The sequence below is a fragment of the Aethalodelphis obliquidens genome, unplaced genomic scaffold, assembly GCF_003676395.1.
Source record: "Aethalodelphis obliquidens isolate GAN/ISIS:26980383/991018 unplaced genomic scaffold, ASM367639v1 scaffold52, whole genome shotgun sequence".
Lineage (NCBI taxonomy): Eukaryota > Metazoa > Chordata > Mammalia > Artiodactyla > Delphinidae > Aethalodelphis > Aethalodelphis obliquidens.
The window spans coordinates 5499663-5526643 of NW_020837996.1; the positions used below are offsets into that span (position 1 = coordinate 5499663).

At 36.8% G+C, this 26981-nt stretch overlaps 1 protein-coding gene across 6 annotated transcripts; it reads right to left on the bottom strand.

Moving 5' to 3' along the window:
* Nucleotides 1-650: 650 nt before the first annotated feature.
* Nucleotides 651-26733, bottom strand: SPDL1 (spindle apparatus coiled-coil protein 1). 6 transcript variants are annotated; one of them, XM_027084339.1, is made up of 12 exons: nucleotides 25733-25757; nucleotides 21992-22163; nucleotides 20034-20210; nucleotides 15429-15623; nucleotides 14458-14607; nucleotides 14260-14358; nucleotides 14073-14183; nucleotides 11960-12100; nucleotides 6927-7030; nucleotides 6153-6340; nucleotides 3879-4218; nucleotides 651-1409 (listed from the first exon to the last, which is right to left on the bottom strand). In XM_027084339.1, the coding sequence occupies exons 2-12, from the start codon at nucleotides 22148-22150 to the stop codon at nucleotides 1262-1264; spliced, it is 1812 nt and encodes a 603-aa protein (XP_026940140.1). In that variant the 5' UTR covers nucleotides 22151-22163; nucleotides 25733-25757; the 3' UTR covers nucleotides 651-1261. The 6 variants fall into 6 exon arrangements, with proteins under 6 accessions (XP_026940140.1, XP_026940144.1, XP_026940143.1 ...); XM_027084343.1 differs by lacking the exons at nucleotides 651-1409; nucleotides 25733-25757 and adding an exon at nucleotides 26617-26731 and having other exon boundaries at nucleotides 1426-4218; XM_027084342.1 differs by lacking the exons at nucleotides 651-1409; nucleotides 25733-25757 and adding an exon at nucleotides 26254-26598 and having other exon boundaries at nucleotides 1426-4218.
* Nucleotides 26734-26981: the final 248 nt, after the last annotated feature.

Here is a 26981-nt window from a genome sequence, read left to right on the forward strand (position 1 = left end):
CAAATTAAAATTAAAAGTTTATTAGTTGATTTAGAAGTGAGAGGCAATTTCCTTTCGCCTAACATATTTCAATAGACATCTAATTAACCCACTGTTAATGGTTAAGTATGTGTCAACTTGGCTGAGCCACAAAACCTAGATATGTTGTCAAACATCATTCTAGATGTTTCTGTGAGTTCTTTTGGATGAGATTAACATTTAAAGCTGTGGACTTTGAGTAAAGCAGATTTCCCTCCAGAATGTGGGTGGGCCTACGCATGCAATTAGTTGAAGCCCTGGATAAAACAAAAGGCTGACCTCCCCTGAACAAGGGAATCTTTTGTAGCAGACAGCTTTTGGACTTGAACTGTGCCGTCAGCTCTTCTTTGGGTCTACAGCCTGCCAGCCCACTCTGTAGATTTTGGACTTGTCAGCCTCCCTATTTATACAAAATGCAGTTCCTTAAAATAAACTTCCAATACACCCACTTAATGTATACATGAAATTAAGTTATAGACAAGGCTATAATCATTTACAGGAAAAAGTCTTTATTTGTAAAGTTTAGAATTGAAAATATATATTGTGTGTGTGTCTGTGTGTGTGTATATATATATATATATATATATATATAAAAATTATATGTACCAGGGAATTAAGAATCCCTGAAGTTTCTTTTTTCTTCCTTTATTCCCTTTGATAACATGCTATTATCTATACAGAGTAAAAAAACAAAAAGGGGATAAATTATAGCAGTTTTATTTTAAATTTCAAAATTATTTTTTTCATGTAATTGAGACAAAATTTAAATCATGTATATGAATACAAAGATGAACATATGTGCTTTACACGCTGACAAAATCTAGTTACAATATAATATATATTTTTAAACCAAGTTTTCTATTTTCACAACACAGTGAAAAACTACGTTCATAAAAATATACATAGGAAAATATAATAGTTAATGTGTTCTCTTTTCAAATATATATGGCTCTGAAGGTACTTTAAAAATCTATATACAATGTAACCAATAAATTTGTAATAACACTTTCCTTCAGCTAATGGTTTCTTCACTGTGATTCATAGTTCATCACTTAGGGAACTCTCCTGGTTAGAATCACAACCACATTTTGAATGTTTCGTGAAAGGAGCATGAAAGTGCCAGTTCCTGGCACAATGAGTAGAAGGAAATAAGCTACAAGATGGTATACTTCAGATAAAGACAATCTTAACTAACCTCCAGAGCAATCTTTTGGGCAAGTGGTACCTTACTCTTATTAAGTCTTTACTGCTGAGGGCACTGGGTCTCTGGAGTTGATTTGGAGGACACGTATACAATAGGGTGTGATTTCTTACAGGTTGCCTTTTCCAGTTTGCTTGCAGTTTCTTTCCCTTCTTTAACTTCTGTTTGAAGCCTTGATTCAGCAGCTAACCTACAGACATTAAAGCATCCACTCTGAATTCAAATGTGGTTAGGAAAAATTAAAGAAGAAACAATCCACCAGTATAATGGACCTCTTAATGAGACATGGTGATTTTTTTTTTAAGGTATATAAGGAGAAAAATTATAGTTGACTTCAATACCATTAAAAAAACTAAGTCACTGCTGCACTAAAAGAACCTTTTTATATCAATAGACTTAATTTTTCAGATGTCTAAAGAAATGTCTTTAAGGTTGAATAAAAAGCCATGGCAAGGCCTAAATTAAAGAATTAAAATATAATGAGGGTGCCTATCATGATAAACACAACTAACAAAAAAAATTTTAATGCTAGAGCAGTATTTTAATGTTAACATGACTTACAAAAGGCAAACGCAAGATAAAAATTAACAAGAAATCCTGGGCTGCATGAATGGACGTCTATTTATCTCATTAAAAAAACTCAAATTGAATTTCAACTAGCAAAATAATAATTTAAGAAAAAAAAGTGAAGAGATATTTTAAAGTGCCTATAAGGATATTTTATAACAAGAGCATCAATTAAATTTATAAAGCATGCAATAGTGAAGTTCCCAATAAAAGCCGTATTTATTATTACAATATTACCATAGGATTGTGTGTCTAAGTTAATCATGCAGAGAGCAAAAGGTTGGAAACATCTAAAGTTAGCAGATGGACACACACACACACACAAAAACAAATGTTTTGTTATTTTATTTGTTTTTGTTTAGCAAGACAAAAAAATTCCAACGTGCTACTTGAGTCAAACAAGTAGCTAAATACATTCGCTTAAATAATTTTTATCAAGAAAAAAAGGCAGAAAAAGAAATGAAGACAACGTAGATAGTAAGGTTTGCACTGATCATTTCTGGAAATTCACCTCCAGGAATATACAATGGTCAAAACACACATACACAGTGAATCACATATATACAAGCATAACCTGTTGAATTCACTTCAGAACTACTCGAAACCATGTGTGTATCAGATATCATCCATTTAAAGCTGCTTCTTCCTTGAGAATATTAAGCTTTGATTTTATGTGACTTATGGGTTATAATGTGATTACATAAAATTTCAAGAAATGGAGTAATACATTACTCCTATTACTAATTCTAATAACTGCAATATTGTTGATGTGCTTTCTTTGTTGAATACTGTTTAGTAGCACGGAAGACTTGAAAACAAATCAGATAAAACATACAAGAAAGCCCTTTTACATAAGGTGGGCTATGTCTTACCATTTCAATTTGAATGCATACTAGTAAAATGTCTTATTCTGTACCCCTCCATCAAAGACTGACCCTGGGAGTACCTTAAAGATCTCCTTTCATAGCAGACAATCCAAGCTAACTATTTTCACATCAATATGCTTAATTTTTAGAATGTCTATTTATTTTAATTACATTTTTCATTCCACTGCATAAAGACATCCTTCATCTTTTATCATCTTTTTTTACCTTCTCCATTTTCCACATTCACTTCTTTTTTGCCCATTCTTGGTCCTGCCACACACACCTGCGGTACGCGGGCCTCTCGCTGTTGTGGCTTCTCCCGTTGCGGAGCACAGGCTCTGGACACGCAGGCTCAGCGGCCATGACTCATGGCCAATGGGCCATGAACGGGCCCAGACGCTTCGCGGCATGTGGGATCTTCCCGGACCGGGGCACGAACCCGTGTCGCCTGCATTGGCAGGCGGACTCTCAACCACTGAGCCACCAGGGAAGCCCAAGAACGTGTTTCTTATACCACCCTAACCTCAGCCACTGTACCTACCTTTTCCTTCCACTCACTTCTCTTACCTTCTGCCTTCTATTATTTTAATTTTTTTTTTTAAAGGATAAGGTCCTTAAAACATTAATTCCTACAGACACACGTCTGACACTTCCTCTTTTAGTCACAAACTCAATTATGCAGAAACTAGAGGCTTTGAAGTTTGGGTGTAAGTTGAAAATGAATTACCTTTGATATTTTAAAATGTCAGAATAGGTATTAAAGCACATTCCTGAAGGCTTAGGATAAACAATTTCGAAAGCCATAAAACATTTCACCTAACAGTTTTTTGGAAGGCTGAAATTTCTTAGACTAATGGAAAGCCCTTTTAGGAGATAAGTTAATTTTTTTTCACGGCAACTCTTGAACCAGGAAAAAAATAAAACTGTACATTTATTCAAACCAACAAAACATTCAAAGAGGTACTAGACTGGGGTATTTCTGCCTCATGACATAGAAAAGTGTTACTTTTAAAAACAATTCCCTTATTCAGGAGTCCTTTTCCCCTGTAATCATTTTAGTCTTTCTTAAAGTTTTAGAAAATCGGAAGGTAGGCAGATGAAATTGAGGAATTATACTGCATGCAATACTAAGAAAATAGATAAAGAAACAGATAGTGCAGTTCATGCAGCGATAGAGAAGAGATGGAGAAGGCTGCTCGCTGCCTTGAAGGAAAGAGGACACTGACCTGGGAGAGTTAGGGGTGTTTCCACTTCTTTCACTTAAGGCTTCCGACTCAGCTGGAACTCCTATAAGTTTCACACATTTCTTTTCCTTCCTTGGCTGAGGACCCACGGACAGATTTTTGTAAGGAGACAGAATGACTCCTGATGTGCTTACAGAAACTGTCTTTTCCAACTGCAAGGTATCTTCTAAATTGTTAGGACAGGACTGTACCTCCTCTTTCTGAGATGGTAATCTATAAACTTCTTCCTCAACAGCACTGGTGGTACATACATCGTTAGGGGTGGTGATATCCACAGGAAGTACCTCACGCCTCTTTTTGAGTACAGGCACTTCAATTTTCTCTGAGGAAAAAACCAATTAAAAATAGACTTAGTCAATAAATCAAACACACAATCAACATAAGGTAGAACTAGTTATAAATGTATTTTTTTCCTTTCCTTTTTCCCCACTTTCATTCCTTTAAAACCCATTCATCTCCTTACTGAAATACATTGTCTTTAATCCTTTCTTTTTCATGGATTCCATTAACTATATCTTTTCGAGGTTATCTGGCTATAAATTTTTCCTTAGGATCTCAATATATTTGACTCTCTAGGAATGAACACTTAAAATGTTCTCTTCTAGGGTTATGATAAAAGTTGCATGGGGCTTCATAACATCTCACCATGGAAATCAGGAAGGATATAGTGGCGAAGAGTCAAGGAATCCAGGTACTAATCCTAGTGCTAACAACACTCTGCAGCTGGGTGACCTTGGGAAAGTCCTTAACCTCTCTGAGCTTTGTATTCTTTCTTTTTTTAAACCTTGAATAATAATAGTCATCATTTATTGAGCAACTACTAAGTGTAAAGCACCGTGTTAATGTGCTATATGCATTCACATTTAATCTAAGGCGTGAGCTTTGTTTTCTTTACCTGTAAAATGGGGATTAAAAGCACCCATTGAGTGAAGACTCAATACTGTGTCTTATAAGGATTAACATAACATCATTCCATCCCTTATGCGGGTCCATATACACAGTCACAGAATTAACTGTTCTAATACCTTTTCTGTACCCCCATACCAATGTGTCTTTCATTTTCAATATCAAAATATTGGTGAGGTTGGAGAAACCATGGTTGAATGTGGGGCTGGTGTTCCTGTTGGTATCACTATTGTTTTTAAATCAGTATTTTCCCTTTCTCTAGCACTGCTCCTTTGAAATCCACACCATCTAGATTCATTATACTTCCTCCTGCTTGCTGTATTCAGTTCACAGCAGACCTTTGAAATTTGAAATGGATAATTCTTAATCAGGACAGGCTATTAATCAGGGAAGGGAGAAAGGATGAGAGAAAAAGAAGCTTTTTTAAACTATAAAGAATCCTTATTACTGCTGACAACCTCCCCACTATTGTTGAGAATCACTTCAGTCACTGAAATAATAATGAAGAGAAAGTTGTAGGCATGTGAACAGTATAGGGGCTGAAAAATCTATAACCTAAAGCATGTAACAGAACTTTTTTTTGGTCTAAGAACCATCACATTCTTAGACTCTTTTATTTTGGGCCTTTTATTTTTTAATTTACATAATGTAAAATCACTTTGTAAAATGTATCATATGCAGAGCCTATATGCTTAGGCTATTTCCTATCTCAGTGATTACACTTGATAGTTGTCCTCTAATATCCGTCCTGCTATTCCTTAATAGAATCCCAAAGATTTAGTTGGGAACATGGACCCTGAGAATCAAGGCTGAATTTCTCTGCTACTCCTATAGGCAGGTAAGGCCATGTAACTAAATTCTGCTCAAGGAGATATATGTTGATGAACAATGCAAAAGAAGCCTAGATCCTGACATTGATCAGTCTTAGAATGCCCCCTCCAGACTTTTATCAGGGAGAGGAATAAATACCTATCTTGTTTAAGTCTCCATTATTTTAAGTTTTCTATAAACATTAGTATTAACTAATATAGCTCTCAAACATCAGTTGCTCAACAAAACTGAACTCTTTGGTATTACATAAGATGCTGAAATCTTAAATGGAAGTCTCAAATGTCAAGGTTCTACTATACAGATATCCAAAAAGAATACCCATTATATTCATGCACATCTAGTACCCAGTTTCTTTGAATTTTCCTACACATTTTGTAGCAATAAATTTATTAAATACAGATACATAGCCACAAATTAGTTTGTAATATGATGTGCATAACGCTGTAGCAAGGAAAAAAAAATGGTATGATCTCTCAGAGCTTCTTGTGATAGAAAAGACAAAATATGAGACATACATACCTTCAGGTTCATACTTCAGTTTTAACTCATCTAGTTTAGCTCTCAGTTTCATATTTTCACTTTGGGAAAGCTGGAGGCACCTTTCATTCAAAAAAAGTTTTCGCTCAATATCCAGAGCCCGCTGGCTCTCAAATAATGCTTTCATTCGCTGGATGGACAATTCACCTTTAGTGCTTTCATTCTCTTTGCTATATTAATAAAAAAAAAGAGAACCAAGGAATATTAAAATAACACAATAAGCAAGTGTAATAGTTACTACAAATTATTTACTATATTATATATTTGAACTCTTAGTAAAATGTATTTCCCTGGGTTTTTAGTAACAAAGAAACAATAAGCAAAATAAGCTTTAACAATAGCAGTTTCAAATTAGAAAAACAATCTAATTTCAAAGGAAATGAATAAAGGGGGGCATATTTTCCACATTTACGCATGTATAAATAAATTCCTTTAAGTTTTAAGTTACATGATATTTATTCTTTAAAAATTTAGACTATAAGAACATTTTCTACTTTAAAGTTCTTTTTTACTTACTAATCTGAAAAGCTTTATGAAAAACATAAAGAACTAAAAACATTTCATTATTCATTGAAAGTATTTTTCTTCAATAACCAGCACTAATTATATCTTGAATAAATCTCATTTGCTGCACAGAGGTATTTCTGTTGCCATTCCTTTCTGGAATTTTCTTTTGGCAATTTAAAAACGAAACTATAACCACTTACTATAAGCAAGTCAAAAAAGTCTCTGTCTTCCCAGGCCCCCAACACTTACTTTAAGTTTTCAAGCTTGATTTGAAGTAAATCTGTGTAATAGGTGTCATCTTCCAGAGCAACAGATTTGGCTGAAGGCTTAGATTCCATACTTTCATATAAACTCTAAAGAAAACAATTCTTATTACTTAAAATAAGTAACAAATTAGGTTAGCATAGGTTTATTAATAATAGTATCAGCTCCCACTTATTGAATGCTTATCATATGGCAGACACTGTGCTAAGCACTATCCACTTAACTCATTTACCTTCTGAAGTAGGTACAAGAATGAGCATTCCTCTCCTACAGATGAGGGGACTAGCTCACAATGCTACAGGCAAGTAAACTGAGAAGAGAGAATCTGAACGCAGATCTGCCTCCAAAGCCTATGGTTCTAAGTACACCTGTATCCTCCCTCTGGTTTCTCTCTTCTGGCTTTTAAAACGGAAGAAACAAATACTCACAGGGTTTAGTTCTGGCCTTTATGACAAAGCCATAAATTACAAAAATATAAAAAAGAGTGGAGATCCTTACAGTTATTTTTGGTGCCCACTCTTCTGAGATTCTGATGGAATCTCTGTACAATTTCTCTAGGGGAAAAAAAAAATGTAAGTCTGCTTAAAAACGTGTAAACAATTTCAGAGATTGCAGGTAAAAGCCCCTAATTTAAAGCTGTAATTGTCAAAGTATAGTGCAGAGTCCACTAGTGAGCCACATACACCTGCCAAGAGGTGTTTTGCAAATTTAACCAAAATTGCAGTCCTTTCAACAGTTCTTACAAGAGAAAGAAAGTTATATAAACTTAAAATTTTATGATACACTAACGGCTACAATTTAGAATGCCTAAAAGGTTATTAATGTTTACAAAATTTGTCACTTGTAAACTTTAATTAATTCTTTAGTGAGAAGATATCTGTGCTCCCTAAGTTAATTTATAAATTCAATGCAATCCTAATAAAAATGCCAACAAATTTTTTTGGAGCTAGACAAGATGTTCATAGGGAAAAACAAACATGAAAGAATAGCCAGGAAAAATGCTGAGAAAGAAAAGCTATGGTGGGAGAATAGCCTTACCAGACAAAACATACTATAAAACCTCTAAAATTAAAAGCATGAGTCTGATGTGCAGAGAAGTAGGCCAGTGGAATAGGATGGAAAATCCAGAAATAGACTCAAGCATAAATGGAAATTTGATATATGGTATAGGTGTCATATTAAATCACTGCCACAGGAACTTCCCTGGTGGCACAGTGGTTAAGAATCTGCCTGCCAATGCAGGTGACATAGGTTTGATCCCTGGTCCGGGAAGATCCCACATGCTGTGGAGCAACTAAGCCCATGTGCCACAACTACTTAGCCACTGTTCTAGACCCCGCGAGCCACTACTGAACCTGCATGCCCTAGATCCCATGCACTGTAAATACTGAGCCCACTCGCCACAGCTACTGAAGCCTGCGAGCTCTAGGGCCCATGTGCTGCAACTACTGAGTCCACGTGCTACAACTACTGAAGCCCGCATGCCTAGAGCCCATGCTCTGCAACAAGAGAAGCCACAATGAGAAGCCTGCACACTGCAACGAAGAGTAGCCCCCGCTCGCCGCAACTAGAGAAAGCCCGCGTGCAGCAACGAAGACCCAATGCAGCCAGTAAATAAATAAATAAAGTAAATAAATAAATAAATCACTGCCACCAAGATTGACTTCTTAATAAATGATGCTGGGACAACTGGCTAGTTATTTGGAAAAGATAAAACTCAACTTATATCTCACACTATACACGAGAATAAAATTCAGTAGAGATCAGATCTCTAAATGTAAAAAGTGAAACTGTACAAATACTACAAGAAAACGTGTTAAGTCCTCTATACACACAGGCAAATAAATACACCTATAAAACAATGATATGCACTATGATACATTATTGCCAGCGGGAATCTAAATTGGTACAAACCATGTGGAGGAGTTTGGGAACATCTAACAAAACTATGTATTAATTTACTTTTTACCCAGCAATTGCACTGTAGGAATTATCCCTGATGATACATCTACAACAATAAGGAAATGCAAATCTATGCAAAATGTACTTTGTAGCACTGTATATATAGCACTGTATATAATTGCAAAATAATGGAAATAATCTAAATACCCAGAAACAGGAGAATGTATGAGAATCCATACAATGGAATTCTTTGTTGCTGTTAATAAGAATTAGGAAGTCTCTCTAAACTGAGATGAAGTGATTTCCAGGTTAAAGTTAAATGAAAAAAAGGAAAGTATAAAAGACTATCTGTGTTATGCTACATTTTGTCCAAAAAAAAAAAAGGGAGAAAATAAAGCCTATATAAAGCTGCTCTTTTTGCAAAAAGAAACAGCATGAGTAAATCAGAAACAAATGAAATTGGCTACCTAAAGGGGTGGGGTGGAAACAGCATAGGAGGGATGGGCAGACAGATACGTCTCTGAGTGTATCTTCTTTATAGTTCTTTTAGAACCTTGTTAATGTTTCACATGGAAAAAAGTATATACATAAATTCAACAAGGATGGATGGAGGGCAACAAAACAAAATAGAAACAGAAACAAACCTACCTAACTGTATTTCAGATGCATAACACACTCATACCAAAGAGGAGTAAGGGAGGAGGGGAAAAAAAAAACCCAAGTTAACTTTTGAACACAGTATTTTGACTATATACCCTCAGGCTAAAAACAAAAAGAACTACAAACAAATCCTGAACTTCAGTGAGTAGGGTAATTCTGAAACTATCAATATATGTATTCTAAGAATGAGTAAATAAGCAAATATATTGAGGACAATAACCGCCAGATTTTTCACTGGTGGATAAAATGGGGTAGGCAATGAAGCCTGCGGTATCAGATTCAAACTGGAGTTATTAAGTACGAAATCAAGGTTTTCTTATGTGTATATATATATATAAATACATATACTCACACAAACCTATTCACACAAAACATTCATAAATATGCATATAACACATACATAAATACACTAAATATACGCACACAGACTTCTAGTTCTGTCTGCTAAAAGGGTCTAGAAGTGATGACATTCCAGTAGCAATAAGCACATCTAGTGCCCATTTCTTGGTTTCTAAGTGCCATTGTCCACTTAAAGGAACCCACGCTCCTTGCAGAAATGCTGATTCCAAGGCTGGGGCAGGTGAGCTAGGAATATCTTGTTGTGCCAGAGTAAGGAAGTATTCCTGCTGGCCAAATCTGGGCGATCAGAGTAAATAAAGAAGTTACAGACTACAATCCATAGGATAAAATAAGAATTCATGAGGCTATATGATATCAATAAATAAATAAGCGAGGAGGAAAGTTCTTTTCAATCCCTTTATTATTCTTCTAACTAATAAATGTAGAAGGAATGATGAAATTATCATTGGCAATCATCACAGAATACCTGTTTCAGACAAGAATCATCAATGGATGTTCAAGTATAAGGAAAAACAGATATATACTTGGTCTAAGTAACTCCCCCCAAGATATTTATTAATTACAAAGGGAAGAATCATAACCGTACACTGGAGAAACCTGCAGGCATAACCACAACCGATCAAGGTTAATATAACCAGTTATGGTACAAACAGACATGTGCCACCTGATGTACACATTGAGAAGGGTATAATAATACTCCTGTAGTTTTCCGTCAAAAATACATAGCCTGAATCTAATTATATCACACACCCCCTAAAATGAGAGAAAATCTACAAAGCAAACGGCTGTACTCTTAAAAAATGTCAAGGTCATAAAAGTTAAAGAAAGCCTACAGAATTGTTCCAGGTTAAGGGAGACTAAAGAGACTTGGCAATTAAAGACAACATATGGGGCTTCCCTGGTGGCGCAGTGGTTGAGAGTCGGCTTGCCGATACAGGGGACACGGGTTCGTGCCCCGGTCTGGGAAGATCCCACATGCCGTGGAGCGGCTGAGCCCGTGAGCCATGGCCCGTGAGCCATGGCCGCTGAGCCTGCGCAACCAGAGCCTGTGCCCCGCAACGGGAGAGGCCACGACAGTGAGAGGCCCACGTACCGCAAAAAAAAAAAAAAGACAATGATCACGGATTGGACCCTAGAAAGGAAAGCATTTGGGTATTTTTGTTTTCCAAGAAGGACATTAGTGGTAATTGGTAAAATATAAAAGGCAACTTAGCCAAAACTACATATCAATGTTAGCTTCCTGATTTTGATCATTGTATCAATACTACGTAACTTATGTAAAATGATAAGCTTCAACACTGAGGTACAACACAAGGGTTAAGGGGTATCTGGTTTGCAACTTACTCTCAAATGTTTAAGATAAAAATGTACACACATGAGAGAGAGAAAATAAAAAAGCAGATGTGGTGAAATTGATAATTGGGGAATCTGGGTGAAGGGTGTATAGAAATAATTTCATGACTTTTCTGGGACTTTGAATTTATTTCAAAAAATTTTAAATAGCGTATTAAAGACCTCTATGAATTCCAGTTGCCACATAATATTGGACAATGTGACAAAAGTATTACTATGCATCCATTAAAAAACAGAGGTGGAGAGCACCGAAGAAGAATCAATTACTGGTAACACTCAACAGGAGGAACAAATCTCACTGACAGAATGTTGAGTGGAAGACAGAAGCAAGAGTATGTAATGAATGATTCCATTTATACGAAGTTCAAGAGTATCTGTACATGTAAAGCTGATACAAAGTTAGAAGGTGGGAGGACTCACTTAAAAGGGACATGACAGTGCTGCTCTAGAGTGCTGGAAGTATTCTATATCGTGAGCTGGGGAGTAATTATAAGGGGGTATATGTATGTAAAAGTCATTAAGTTGTACACTAAAGATATGGGCACTCTGAGTATAACTGAGTTACAATTTACAACAGCAACAGATATGAAAAGCATAAAGAAACTAGAAGAAAACATTAAATATTGGTAAATCTCAACGGAAATTATACGTTAATTACATAATAAAGAAACTCGTTCAAGTTAGAAGGATTAAGATACTCAAACCAAAATTTGGCTGTGTTTTTTAAAGGTGTTTATACATACCTTAAATTTCTCCAGATTCCTAATTTCACCTAAGAGATGTTTAATTTCCCCATTCTTCTGCTCCAGCATGGCCAGTAACCGTTCTTGCTGTTCAAATTCAGCTTGAGACCCTTTCATTTGTAGCAATGTGGCGATTTGTAACTAGAAAAAAAAAAAATTCCTCCTCCCATAAAAATTGAGTGGGGGAGAGGAAGAGTCTGATAACCATATTTTCGATACAGTTCATATTTTGTACCATATTACTTTGACCTCATTTGGGAAGCTAAACTAATTAGCTATTTCTAGTCTAATACTAGACTAGAAAAATTTGAAAACATTTTATACCAATAATCTAGTTAGACATAACTCTTTAGTACTTATTTAGACTACTTATGAGTGATATTTGAAGTCCATAACAATTATTTGTACTTCTGTGAAACATAATTGAGCTGCATGGCTGTGGTCTGGAAGCACATCACTTATGCAGTAAATGAGCCTGGCCAAATGCTGTGCTGTATTCATCATATGCACTCTCATTAAGGGTCTGAAGCAGTTTCTCAAAAATTTTGATTAACTTCAGTAGTATTAACGGGGGGAAATTATTAAGCTACTCACATTCACAAATGTTCGATTCACAAAGAACAAGGATGGAAAGCAAAGGTAAAAGGCAATCTAAGGATACTGAAGCAACCTTTAATACAAGTATAAATTTATTTTGTAAGAGCAGCAATCAACTCACCTTATTATGACTCCACCTAAACTTGGAGTTACACAGCAATCAGAAGGAAATTAACTAAAATCTAAACCTAGCAATCCTTTCTGCCTTTGGAAATTTCTGGAGTTCTTAAAAAATGTCAATTAATTTAAATACATTTTTGAGTAAAGCGAGCAATGATACGAAGTTTTAGCTATGGTTACAAGTAAGAGAGAAAGGTGAGTTTTAACATTTTTAAGGATCCACTCTTTGTTCCTGCTTCAAACTGGAAGCTAGACACATTTAGCCTCAGAAGATTCAGAATGCTACCTGTGTCTAAAGACAGTCTGGGGTATCACGGGAACATTCAGAGATTAATAACAGTAGCCCAACAAATGCAAAAAGAAAACAGAGCAAATATGAGAAAATTTACAAAGAAACAATTCACAGATAGGGGAGAGCCTCAGTAAACCAGATGGCACAGTTAAAATCCTTAGAAATAAAAGCCACAACTATTGTTTAAGTCAGCACTTCATTTAACTCCAGGACAACTCTAAGAGTCAAGTTGTATCATCTCTATTTTACAGATGAGGTGACTGATGCTCTGCAAAATAAAAATACTTGCTCAAGGTCACACAACTAACAAGTGACAGACTAGGATTCAATCCCAAGTTCATCTAATGCCAAAGTTTAATCATTGACCTTTCCTATTTCTTTGGTGAATCTCATCATCCTGAAAAAGAGGCGGGAAGCCTTACAGACTTCTAGTTACCACCTCAGGAGAGTTAGGCACAACAGATCAGGGATCAGGAGTCTAAGGATTGGTACAATACTGGAATCTTTCTAACTTCAGCATGTTTTTCTGTTACCAGCTGTTTGACTGAAATGACGACCAACAAACCCTTAAAATCAGAAGGGATTATATGCTTGACTTGAGAAACTACAAGGAAAGGAAATTCAAATTTCAGTCTATAACTAAGCCTTTGTGGGAGAATTGAAGATTTGTGAGAGAGCTAGTTTTAGTTGAAGTAGGAACCTTAGGGCTGTCCTTAGAAAGAAACTAGGCCAACAGTAGGAAAGAAAAACTTTTTAATACTTGTTTTTTTCCCACTCTACAAAGAAAGAGCTAATGGCAAGGCTAGTGAGTAACAATTAAAAGCTCAATTTCTCTGGCAAGGCTAGTGAGTAACAATTAAAAACTCAATCAATCAATGGATGCTAAAAATACCACTACTAAATCTACACAGAATTAATTTTTTAAAATAAAATATAAAAGGGATCTTTCATTCAATTAAAAAGTTTTTTCTAAAATCATGCAGTTCTAGAAATAATTATGTAAGTATATTCCTTGAAGGAAAAGATGCCTTCTTTGATATATTTGTACATGTAATGCTGATTCAAAATAGGTTTAATAAATCTTTGATCATAATAATTCTGTACCTTCATTCTTTGCATCTGTTCTCTATTAAATGCATTTTGCTTCTTTAGTGACTGATACTTGACTTTCATGCTGATAAGCTGACGTTCCATTGCTGCCCTTCGATCTTCCACCTAGAAAATATTAACATGTTTAATTATGCTTTTATTAAGTGAAATGCCAATTTAATCAATGGGATATTTTAAGTACCTCTGAAAACAAAGAGTTGCCTTTACTGTTAGGGTCCAAGGCTTGCTGGAGTGCCTGGTCTAGCTGCACCTGAAGATCTTGATTTGCTACACGAGCTTTCTAAGTTCAAAAGAAAACAATTTAGCTAATAGAGATTAGATTAGCAAGAAAACAATTTATTATAAATTGGAAAAGATGATGTTACTGTAATCACAACACCTCTAAGGCATTATAGTAAGAAACTGCTTCTTTCTCTCGCTCTTCTTTTTCTTCTTTAAGCCGGTCTACCTGGCGCATTAAATTAGTATTAAGAAGTTCTAGTTGTTCTTGTCTGTACTGTAGTTCGTTCACTTCTTCTTTGAGGGTGGTCTATTCAACAGGAATGGAAAAAGAAGAAACTCTCTTGAATAATCCTTCATTTAGCAGCTGTTCAGTTTATCTATCAGCAGTGGTTCACACCCCAAACTAAAACTAAGACATAGTCAAAGGTTATAAGGTGCATAATAAAATATTTAAAAAATTATACTCATATACATGTCAACTTCCATGCTACCAACTTTTTATATTGGGCTTTTATGACACAAACTAGGATCAGGATAAATGTCTAAATTCTTCCAGAAGTTTTATTAATCTAAAAGTAAAGTCTGCCTTACATAATCATGTAACCTAAAGCTTTACTTTATTTGAAGTAATCCATCTAAAAATCCTGTAAGGCTGCCCTGGTGGCGCAGTGGTTAAGAATCCACCTGCCAATGCAGGGGACAGGGGTTCGAGCCCTGGTCCGGGAAGATCCCACATGCCATGGAGCAACTAAACCCGTGCGCCACAGCTAGTGAGCCTGTGCTCTAGAGCCCGCGAGCCACAACTACTGAAGCCCACGCGCCTAGAGCCTGCAACAAGAGAAGCCACCGCAATGAGAAGCCTGTGCACCTCAACAAACAGTAGAGAACTAGAGAAAGCCCACGCGCAGCAACAAAGATCCAATGCAGCCAAAAATTAAAAATAAATAAATTTATTTTAAAAAATTAAAAAAATAAAAATTCTGTAAAACATTTTTTAATTAGTTAGATCAAAGTTAGGCCAAAAAATATTTCAGCCTTAAAACTAGCTCATAAGGATCATTACAAAAACATGAAAAATATACAAGGGAAAAAAAGAAAACTCCAGAATACACATGCCATAAAAATTACCTTCATACTTTCCATTTCAGTTAGCTCAATTTGAAGAGCCAGCATCTCTGAAGAGATGCTTTCGTGTACACGTTCAGACATTATTCTCATTTCCTCTGATTTGCAAGAAAGGAGTTCCTTCTGATGATCCACTTTGTGCTTCAGCTGCTTTTCACTAAGCCTAGCTTCATCTAATTCGGCTTTCAGTTTTTCTAACTAAGGTAAAAAAAAAATCACAATCTATAAATCAAAAGGTAGTGAAGGTCATCAGAACATACAATTGCAATACAAATTGTTCTGGTATCTGCAGGATAACTATTTTGGAAGGTAGTCAAGCTGAACAAGACTATTTAACTCCTTTTCCCAAAATGTCACATAGTTCCAAATCTTGGAACACTAAGAATACAGGCATACCCTGTCTTATTGCATTTTGCTTAATTGCACTTCCCAGATATCGCCTTTTTTTTTTTTTTTTTTTAACAAATGGAAGGTTTGTGGCAACCCTGAGCCAAGCCGAGTCTACCAAGCGATTTTTCCAACAGCATTTGCTCACTTCCTGTCTTTGTGCCTTATTTTGGAAATTCTCATAATCTTTCCAACTTTTTCATTACTATTATATTAGTTATGGTGATCAGTGATCTTTGATGTTATTATTGTAATTATTTTGGGGCATCACAAACCACACTCATATAAGAGGGTGAACTTAATCGATAAATGTTGTGTGTGCTCTGACTGCTCTACCGAATGAATGGTCATTCCTCTCTCTCTCCCTCTCCTAGGGCCTCCCTATTCGAGACACAACTCAAAATTAGGCCAATTACTAACCTTAACAATGGCCTCTCAGTGTTCATATCTCTCACTTTAAATCAAAAGCTAGAAATGATTATGCTTAGTGAGGAAGGCATGTCAAAAGCTGAGACAGGCCGAAAGCTAGGCCTCCTGCACCAAACAGTTAGCCAAGCTGTGAGTGCAAAGGAAAAGTTTTTCAAGAAAGTTAAAAGTGCTACTCCAGTGGACGCACAAATGATAAGGAAGCTAAAGAGTCTAACTGCTGATACGGAGAAAATTTCAGACGTCTAGATAGATGAAAACAGCCACAACATTCCCTTAAGCCAAAGCCTGATCCAAACTCTCCTCAATTCTATGATGGCTGAGAGAGGGGATAAAGCTTCAGAAGAAAAATTTGAAGCCAGCAGAAGGTGGTTCATGAAGTTTAAGGAAACAGGCTGTCTCCATAACATAAAAAAAAAAAGTGCAAGGTGAAGCAGGAAGTGCTGATTTAGAAGCTGCAGCAAGTTATCCAGAAGATCTAGCTAAGATAATCACTGAAAGTGGCTACACCAAACAATAGATTTTCAATGTACACAAAACAGCCTTCCAGTGGAAGAAGATATCATCCAGAACTTCCATAGCGCGAGAGGAAAAGTCAGTGCCTGGCTTCAAAGGACAGGCTGACTCTCTTGCTAGGGGCTAATGCAGCTGGTGACTTTAAGTTGAAGCCAATGCTCACTGACCATTCTGAAAATCCTAGGCGCCTTAAGAATTATATTAAATCTACTCTGTCTGTGCTCTATAAATGGAACAATAAAGCCTGGCTGACAGCACATCTGTTTACAACATGGTTTACTGAATATGTTAAGTCTACTGTCGAGACTTACTGCTCAGAAAAAAGATTCCTTTCAAAATAGTACTGCTCACTGAAAATCCACCTGGTCACCCAAGCAAGATGTACAATGAGATTCATATTGTTTTCATGCCTGGTAACACACATCCATTCTGCAGCCTATGGATCAAGGAGTAATTTTGACTCTCAATTCTTATTACTTAAATACATTTTATAAGACTATAGCTATCTAAGATAGTGATTCCTCTGATGGATCTGGGCAAAGTCAATTGAAAACTTTCTGGAAAGGATTCACCATTCTAGATACCATTAAGAACATTTGTGATTCATGGAAAGAGGTCAACATATCAAAATTAACAAGAACTTGTAAGAAGTTAAATCCAACCCTCATGGATGACTTTGAGGGGTTCGAGACTTCCGTGAAGGAGTAACTGCAGATATAGTGGAAATAACAAGAGAACTAGAATTAGAAGTGGAACCTGAAGATGTGACTGAATTGCGGCAATCTCATGATAAAATGTTAATGGATGAGGAGTTGCTTCTTATGGATGAGCAAAGAAAGTGGTTTCTTGAGATGGAATCTGCTCTTGGTGAAGATGCTGTGAAGACTGTTGAAATGACAACAAATGATACAGAATATAACATAAACTTAGTTGATAAAGTAGCGGCAGGGTTTGAGACAACTGACTCCAATTTTTAAAGAAGTTCTAGTGCGGATAAAATGCTAGCAAACGGCATTGATGCTATAGAGAAATCGCTCATGAAAGGAAGAGTCAACTGATGCAGCAAACTTCATTGTTGTCTTATTTTAAGAAATTGCCTCAGTTACCACAATCTTCAGCAACCACCACCCTGATCAGTCAGCAGCCATCAACATGGAGGCAACACCCTCCACCAGAAAAAGATTATGACTCACTGAAGTCTCAGATGGTTAGCATTTTTAACCATAAAATATTTTAAAATTAAGGTATATACATTGTTGTTTTTAGACCGAATGCTATCGCACACTTCAATAGACTACCTTGGAAACTAAAAAATTCATGTGACTTACTTTACTGTGATATTCACTTTTTTGTGGTGGTCTGGAACTGACTCTGAAGTATCTCTGAGGTATGCCTGTTTAAAGGGAACGAACTTACAGCAGAAGGGTGAAGCTTTAGGGTCAGGCCTAGGTTTAACCTGTCTCACTTACATTCCTCAAATGTAAAACTGTTAAGTGATTGTACCTACCATCACTGCGTTACTGTGAGGCTCTCAACTGAGATTGGGTGGGTAAAACATGTGGCACCACACTTAACACTCACTGAATGGTTTGTTATCAATAGAAAGCTTTTGCTTGATGTCCAGGGCTCTCATTATCATCTATATTGAATTCTCTTCAATAGGGTCTCAACATTCTTAGAATATATCCTGGTATTTGTTTTCTATTTAAAAAATAAGAGGCTTCTAGCATAATTTCTTTTCCCTTTTCTATTTTCATCATGTGAAATAAAAATTTCAGCTGATTGATCTATGTTGAAATGTGGACATTCTTCTGAAAAACATCACTGAATGACCCAAACTTATTGTATGATGAGATGATTGGGGTTTCCGATTTGGCCAAGGCTAGGCATCTTTTAACAGACAGTGACATGCCTTGTTTTATAAGCATATAAATAATCCATACAAGTAATCAGAGTAGGTCTGGATTCCTGGCCACTTTGGCTGCCGTGTGAAGAATAAGTGGTATGACAGCAATGATGGAAGCAGGCTGCCTGGATAGTAGGGGAGAGACGATGGTGAGCTGGACTGCAGTGTTATAGCAGAGATGGGTATTTCATAGCTCAAGTTCTGAGAACTTGTTGATGGATTAAATATGAGAAATAAGTGAAAGAAAGATAGCAAATAAAACTCCAAATTATTGGCACAAGTAATTTGAGAACATCAATAAGACTGAAAATATTTTTTTGAATTATTTAGTCTTTACTCCACCAAAAAGCCATCTCTATAACTGGCTTTACTTCAGACTCTGAATATTTCCTACATTACTCTTTTTTGTTTAGGTAATGAAAATTACTGCTAAACTGAAAATAATATCCAGGAAAAAAAAACAGCATCATTAACAGTTATTGGTGTCTTTAACTCAGAGAAGCTTCAGAGAAGCTGAATTATTATTTGTCAGAGTGGTATGCAAGATGATTCTAAGTATTACATGAAAGCATATTTTGATAGTTATCTTTGACTGCATATTAGGACAAAACATAACCAGCTCAAATATATTTCATTGATACCATTACTTAAAATGAGAAAACATTTAAAAAGGGAGTCAATTTAATGAGAATTAATTAACAGTATAGGTGGTACAGGTATATATAAACATCTTAAAAGATGGTACATGAAACACAGTGAAACAGGCTTTGATATCAGACAGCCTCAGTGCAAATTTTGACTGCTAATTTCTCGCTCTATAATCTTATCCAACTTTACTCAATCTGTTTAAACATTGGTTTTCTCATCTGTTATATGGAGATAATAATGGTACCTCCCTTATGGAATTGTGTAAGAAGTGGATCATATGTATTAGTTTATCTTCAATAAACAAACTATAAAGTATCAACTCTAATGTACATTAATTTACCAAAAACTATTGGCTTCTTTTGTGGAATTATAAAGTGTGCCACTAGTTGCAGTGAAGGTTAGGGAACTAGTCTTTCTGAAAAGGGACTAGCATACTAAGCACTCTAAGCAAGGAGGTTATGCTGACCACTAAACTAAAACTCCGTAACAAATACTCAGTTGCTAAAATTATATAATCCTATTTAATTAATAGAATGTTATTTATACAAGTCTCTTAGGTGAACTATTGTTTCTCAGTGTTCCCACTCCTAATATTAAAATGATGGAGCCCTTAATCTCAGCTGTTTTGCATAGATGTTACTAAGAAAATCTTCTATCACCTAAAGTTTACACATGGTTGCATAAGCATGAAATATTTTTGTTCTAAAACACAGAGATATCCAAACCTTATTTTTTAGTTCATTCACTTCCTGCCCATGGCTTCTGCTCAGCTGTTCTTCTAATTTCTCCAGGTGCATTTTTTGTTGTTGTTTAATAGCTTCACATTCAGAGCTCAAACTTTCTAACATTCGACTCTTGAGCTCAACTTCTCTCTGAAGTGTATATTTTTCTTGTTCATAATTCTGAAAAGAGATTCAATTATAATTCAATTACATAAAAATAACTTAAAGCCATCACACATAAGCAGTTTTCACCTTCAGCTGAATCATTCCTGTTTCACACATTTGCTGCTTTCTAAGTAACAACCACATGTTAAATCTGAAATAACTGTAGTTAGTATTAATGTTAACCCTAGAGGTATTTTGAGACTATATTAACGTTCGTGCTAGGGATATGGTAATTGCTTCTATGTCCTGCCAACGAAGTAAAAAGTGCTCTAAGGCTGTCAATGAGTCAAGTGCTCTCTGCTAGGAAAAAAAAAAAAATTAATAGCATTTAAGTTTTCCTAGTGAGAACTATTTGGTTTGATAATAATATGCTCTACTTGTAGCTCTGAGTAAAATGAAGAAATAGTGGACAAGGTATAAACAGAAATACTGAATTAGCTCTCACTTTCAGAATGTAGTCATCTGAAAAATGTTCATAAATGTTCATAACACCATTCAGATGAATACAGTGCTAAGACAAAAGTAGTATTTAAGAGGGCTTTTGCTTACTGTCAAGAAAGTTTAAAGATAAAAAGGGCATTAGTACAAACTTCTTCAACAAGCTTTAAAAAATAACATAAATAAAACTAGATTTAATACGAGAAAATTTTTAAAAAGGGTTGCCATTAGTTTTTTTTTCCTGATATATTTAAACTTTGAGATCAAAGTTTAAATACAATACTGAGCATTTATTAAATAAAACTGACTTATTCATTCTTTCAATAAATGTATGCCAAATATTAGGGATACAGCCGTGAACAAGACAGACAAAATTCCCTCTCATGTCATGTCTCTCATGACAGTGGGGGATGAACCACTCAGATGGAGGCAACAGCTCCTGTAAGGCCCATAAGGCAGGACTAGTATAGCTAAGAACAAAGGAAAGTAGTTTGAGATGAGGTCAAAGGTTGAAAGAGGTCAGATCACATGGGGATATACAAATCCAGGTAAGGAGCTCGGATTTTGTTGTAAATAAAACTGGAAGCTGCTCTTTGCTTTCAGCAGGGCTGTGACATGATCTTTTGTATATTCTTCAATGACCACTTGGCTGATGTGTGAAGAATGAATGGTGTGAATGGCAAATGCAGGAAGCAGGCAACCTAGTCAAAAGGCTACAGTAGTAATCTAAGGGAGAGATGACGGTGGTCTGAACTAGAGTGGCAGTGGTATAGATATTTTGTAGGTCAAGTTCTTAGAGCTTACTAATGGATTAAATACTAGAAATAAGGGACAGAAAGATATTGAGTAAAACTCCTAGATTTCTGGCTTAAGTAACTGGATGAACGTTATTACATTTACTAAGTAAGGTAAAGAATTTTGCAAGAGCATGTTTGGTTAGTGGGCAGGGAATTAACTATTCTGTTTATGTTAAGTCTGAGATGCCCATTAGTGGGCAATTGAATACAAAATTCTAAACTTTAGGGGAGAACTAAGGACTTGGTGTAACAATCATGGGGCATTTAGATGTTACCAAAAACTATGAAACAAGTGAGGTCACCTAGGAAGAGTGCAGACAAAGCAAAGTCTAAAATTCAGTATGTAGTAAAGAGAGTGAAAATAACTTATTTTTTAAACTCAGAACACACTGAGTCAGAAAAAATATTAGAAATTCATTTAGTTCATTTCCTTTTAATGGGGATGGGTGGGAACTAGGCCTAAAATCCTCAGAAAATAAAAATAATATTAATAATTGCTGGACAACACAGATCTTCAGTAGCTAAGCACATCTTTGTAAACAGAGGAATATAGTGTCCTACCTCAGTCATGGTCATCATTTCATTACGACATTTATCCAATTGATTCTGCAACTCGTTCTGGCTCTCCACTAGTTGTAAACCATACTGTGCAGCTTTTAGTCGCTCTTCTTCAACTTCTTTGAGCTTGCATCGAAGATCTGCTATTATATCTGCCTCCATGATTTTTTCCTGTCTATTGTAAATAGAGGAAATAAAAGTACTTAAGCTTAAACAAAAAACTCCATATCAATAATAAAAGATATGTGTGTTTGTGTGTTGTGTGTGTATGTATATATTCAATACCACTGCTATATAAAAACACAGCATTAAAGATTTTCTTCCTGACTTTTAAATGGTCAAATTTGCATTCTTGTTCTAAGAGCCAGGTCTGACTATTTTGTTACCCGATTTTAGACCAAATCAAAAAAAAGATGAATACATTTAATTTTGCTTCTAAGGGATGCACTATCAGGAAACCATTCAGTTATTGTGTGCTAAGCTTCCTTAAATGCTAAGGTAGGATGGTCTCATAATTATATCACTATACAGGTAACCAAGTTAAGAGAACAATAAAAGAAGCCAAAAAACTTTATAGTAGCATAAATGCTACTTAAAATATAAAAAGATGGCTTTGAATAAGATTCATAAGGTTAAGGACTAGCCTGTCCACAATTTTTCACAACAGTGTTAACTTCCTGAACACATTAAATGTGCTTTATTGAAAACAGACTCACTAGCATTTTCCTAGTTATTCATAAGAAAGCATGCAAAACAGGCACCATGTTCAGAGTAATTAAAGAACAATCTCATTCTGGATTTTCAAGCAAAGACTTAAACATTATATATAGAAACATTCCACTTTAACTCAACCTCACTCATCATCCTTTCCAAATTGGTTCCAGGCTCTTAGGCCAGGCTTAAACTCAGCTTTGCCTTCAAAGAGCAACAAGCCATTATTAAGTTATTCTCCCATGTCTCCAGTCAATGTAGTCATTTCCTTCAACACATACTTCTTGAATGCCTATGTGCCGAGCTCCATTCTGGGCACTTCAGATACATCAAGTGGTCAAGCGGACCCCAAAAAAGGCTCTGCTTTCATAAAACTTACCCTCCAGTAGGAGAAGACAAGCAATAATAATATAATAACTAAATGCACTAGAAAGTGGAAATGGAAAAAAAAATAAAACAGGGTAAGTAAGCTTGGAAGAGGTGGGTGTATCCTAACTAGGATAAAATTTAAAATGTGTTGAATGGGGAGCCCCTCAGGTGACTTCTGAGCAAAGCCTTGCAGAGGATAAGAGAATTAGCCATGTACTATTTAGGGAAGTCATGTTCCAAGTAGAGGTGTAGCACTACAGTTGAAGGAAGTCCAAAGAATGAACAAGATAGAGTATATATAGATCAGAGGAGATAACAGAGGAGAATATGGAGATCAGGCCATTGTAAATAAAGGCTTTAGCTTTCTACTCTGGGTGAAATGGGGCATCACTGCAAAGTCTGGAGTAGAGATATGATACATTTAGAAGGATCATTTTGGCTGATACGCTGAACAGTTTGGAGGGAAGCAAGTTGGAAGCAGAAGATCAGGTGGGATGACCGCTCACACCAGAGTGGCTGCCATAGGAGGTGACGAGAAATGGTCAGATCTAGCATATATTTTGAAGGGAAAGCCAACGTGATTTTCTGACAAATGGAAATGTGGGATGTGTGAAAGAGAATTTTTAAATGCCTCCAAAGCTTCTGGCTGAGCAACTAGTAGAATAGATTTGCCGATAGTTGAGGCATCAAAAACTGTGGGTAAAGACTGTTTGGGAGAGAAAATAAGAGGTTTAAGTTTTAAAACATGAAATATGTCAAGTAAGCAATGGCTATAAAAGTAGGAGAAGGGTATGGGCTGGAGATATAAATTTGGGAGTTATTAGCATAAATACATGAGCTTTGTTATCACCAAAGTATGAGCATAATTAAAGAGAAGAGGACAAAGGTTGGAGCCCTGTTATGAGGTGGGAAAGAAGACCGTAAAGTATACTCAAGCATGACCAGTGAGGTGGGAGGAAAATGAAGAGCATGTGTTGTCCTAGAAGTCAATAAACAAAAATGTACTAAGGAGGCAGAAGGTCAACTGCACCAAACGCTAAGTTAAATAAGGTGAAAACTGAGAACTGGCCAATGGATTTGAATTAATGGAGGTCAATTAGGAGATGACCCTAAGAGTAGTTTTGATGGGGAGATGTGGGCCTGATTGGAGTGAATTGGAAAGAATGGTAGGAGAATAGTAGACAGCAAGCATAGTTTTGCTGCAAAGAAGAGCAGATAAATGGAGCAGTAGCTAGAGAGAAAGTAAGATCAAGTTTTTTGGGTTTTTTTTTTAAGACAAAAAATTTTTTAAGAAAAAATAATTTTAAAAAAAATTTTAAGGGCTTCCCTGGTGGCGCAGTGGTTGAGAATCCGCCTGCTGATGCAAGGCACACAGGTTCGTGCCCCCGTCCGGGAAGATCCCACATGCCACGGAGCGGCTGGGCCCGTGAGCCATGGCCACTGAGCCTGCGTGTCCGGAGCCTGTGCTCCGCAACGGGAGAGGCCACAACAGTGAGAGGCCCGTGTACCACAAAAAAAAAAAAAAAAAAAAAAAAAATTAAGAAAAAAATAACAGCATGCTTGTATGACATGGGATAGATCCAGGAGAGAAGGAAAACTAACGATATAGAAACATGGAGAACTACTGGAGTGATGAATGTGCAGGGTCTGATTTTTGGACAGGAACATGTATGTTTCATCTAAAGTAAAGGAAAGCATATGGGTACACTGATAAGCAGGTAGATATAGTGTTGGGATTCAGCCTAAGTGCCCTTCTAATGTCTTCAATTTATCAGTAAATTAGGAAGCAAAATCTTTGAGAATGAAGATGAAGGAAGAAATACAGGATTTTAGAAGCAGGGGGGAAAAAAAGGTATCCTATGTTATCCAGGGCTGCCTGTCACTGCTCTAAAATGCAAGAACTTTCCAAAGCCTGTACATGATGGGGCCAGCCACTAATTGTTGCACTAATTGTTAATAATAATTTATATTTGCTAAGGATTTGCCATTTGCCAGGCAGAGTGCTTCAAATGCACTATCACATTTAATTCTCTTAATGGACCTGAACTAAGTACTACTGTCATCAATATTTACCAAAGAAAAAACAGAGCTAGCCTCAAGACATCCCAACCAGCAATGTCCAAGGCAGCCAAAAAATTAGCTCTCATTCATTCCAAAGATTTGCTGGAATTCCTATTTTGTGTCAGGTACTGTGCTACTGCTGAGGATACAATGTGATCCCCAAACTAGACAATATCCCCGCCTTCCTGAATCTTACAGTCTATTAGTGGAAAGGCATTAAATCAAATAACTGATACGTAAAGTTACAAGTGTGATAAGTGCAAGAGAGAGAGGTATATGGTGCTGAGACTATAACAAAGGGCAGCTGTCTTAATCTGGGTAGTGGGGTGAGGACAGGGTCAGGGGGAATATGGACAAGAAAGATTTCCCTGAGGAAGTGACTTTTCAACAGATGTAATGAATGTGTAAGAATTAACCTATCAATCTGCGGAGAAAGGTAGCCAGGGTTGAATAACAAGCACAGCAAAAATGTGCCAAACATTGTGCTCGGTACTTTGCAAACATTATCTTATTTAATCCTCTCAACAACTATATGAAATAAAAGGCTTTCACCCCCATTTTACATATGTACAAACTGAGGCACAGAAACGTCAAGTAACTTACCCAGGATTATCAGGTAGTAAGTGGCTAAATGAGATGGGAACAGGATCTAGTTCCATAGCCTGGTGCTCCTAACCACTTTTCTGTTCTGCCTCTCAGAAACGTAGCATATACAAAGCATTTAGGAGACAGGGAGCTCAGGGAATCAGGCTGCTTGAGTTCTTACCCCACTTTCACTACTCAATGGCTGCATCAACTTGGACAACTTACCCAATGTCTTGTTTTGTCATCCGTAAAACAAGGACAATAACATCTACCTAAAGGGGTTTTTTTTAGAAGATTAAACCAACAAATGAGTAAAAAGCAACTAGGACAAAATCCAACACGTAACTGTATGAGGCAGCGCTGTCCAGTAGAAATATAATGCGAACAAGACATGTCGATTTTTAATTTTCTAGGTGCCACATTTTAAAAAAAAGTAAATACTGGCGAAACTCACTTTAACAATACGTTATTTAACCCAATACATCCAAAAGATGATCATTTCAACATGTAGTCATTATAAAGATTATTAATGAGGTTACTTTTTGGTGTAGTCTTCGGATTGCCAAATGGGGCTATATTGGCTGTCGTACTGGACAGCGCAGATCTAGTGTTTGTTATCCTCCGGAGGCCCAGGCAGCGGACCCGGCTTTCCGTATCTACGCAGAATCCTCGGGAGCGTTGAAGCGGCCCAACGGAATATTGAGACCGGCTCGGAACCTGGTTTATAAGAACTGAGTTCCGCCGAAGAAGCTGTTCCAGCTGAAAGCCTGGGCGGAGACCCAGGCCCCCAGTTTCCTTAGGCCCTGCTCTCCCCTCCCCAGTAGTCCTCTCCATGCCGCTCCCCAGCTTCCCTCTTCACACGCACTTCCATCCAGGTACCTTGCCCCTACCTCTCTCCTCACCCCTTCCCCTGCTGCTGCAGCTCGCCGCGCTCAGATTCTCGACGTTAACGCCACCGCACCGCAGACACCGGCCCATTCACTCAGCAAGCTCTCGGTTAAGCGCCAGGGCTTTTTGAATGTAGTTCCCGCGAGAACTCACATGTCTCGCGAGACTTTCCGCCCTGAGGGCGCGTAAAGGCAAAAAAGGGAGGAAGGTCCGAGACTGCCACGCCCTACCTACAGCGACTGCGCAGGTGCGAGTAGAGCGCCTCGGGCTTGGCGCAGACGTGGTTCTGTGGCTCGTCAGTCTTACTCAGGGTTGGTCCTCTAGGTGTTTTTTTGTTTGTTTGTTTGTTTTCGTAACGACAGTAGCTTCTGGAGGGACT

Excerpts from the sequence above, each read along its gene's own strand:
- SPDL1 (XM_027084338.1), bottom strand. The coding sequence starts at position 25,788 with ATGGAACTAGATCCTGTTCCCATCTCATTTAGCCACTTACTACCTGAT. Across the intron at positions 7,031-11,959 it reads GGAATCTGGAGAAATTTAAG|AGTTTATATGAAAGTATGGA; the intron begins GTATGTATAAAC and ends TGTTTTCTTTAG. Across the intron at positions 4,219-6,152 it reads ACTGAAGTATGAACCTGAAG|AGAAAATTGAAGTGCCTGTA; the intron begins GTATGTATGTCT and ends TTTTTTCCTCAG.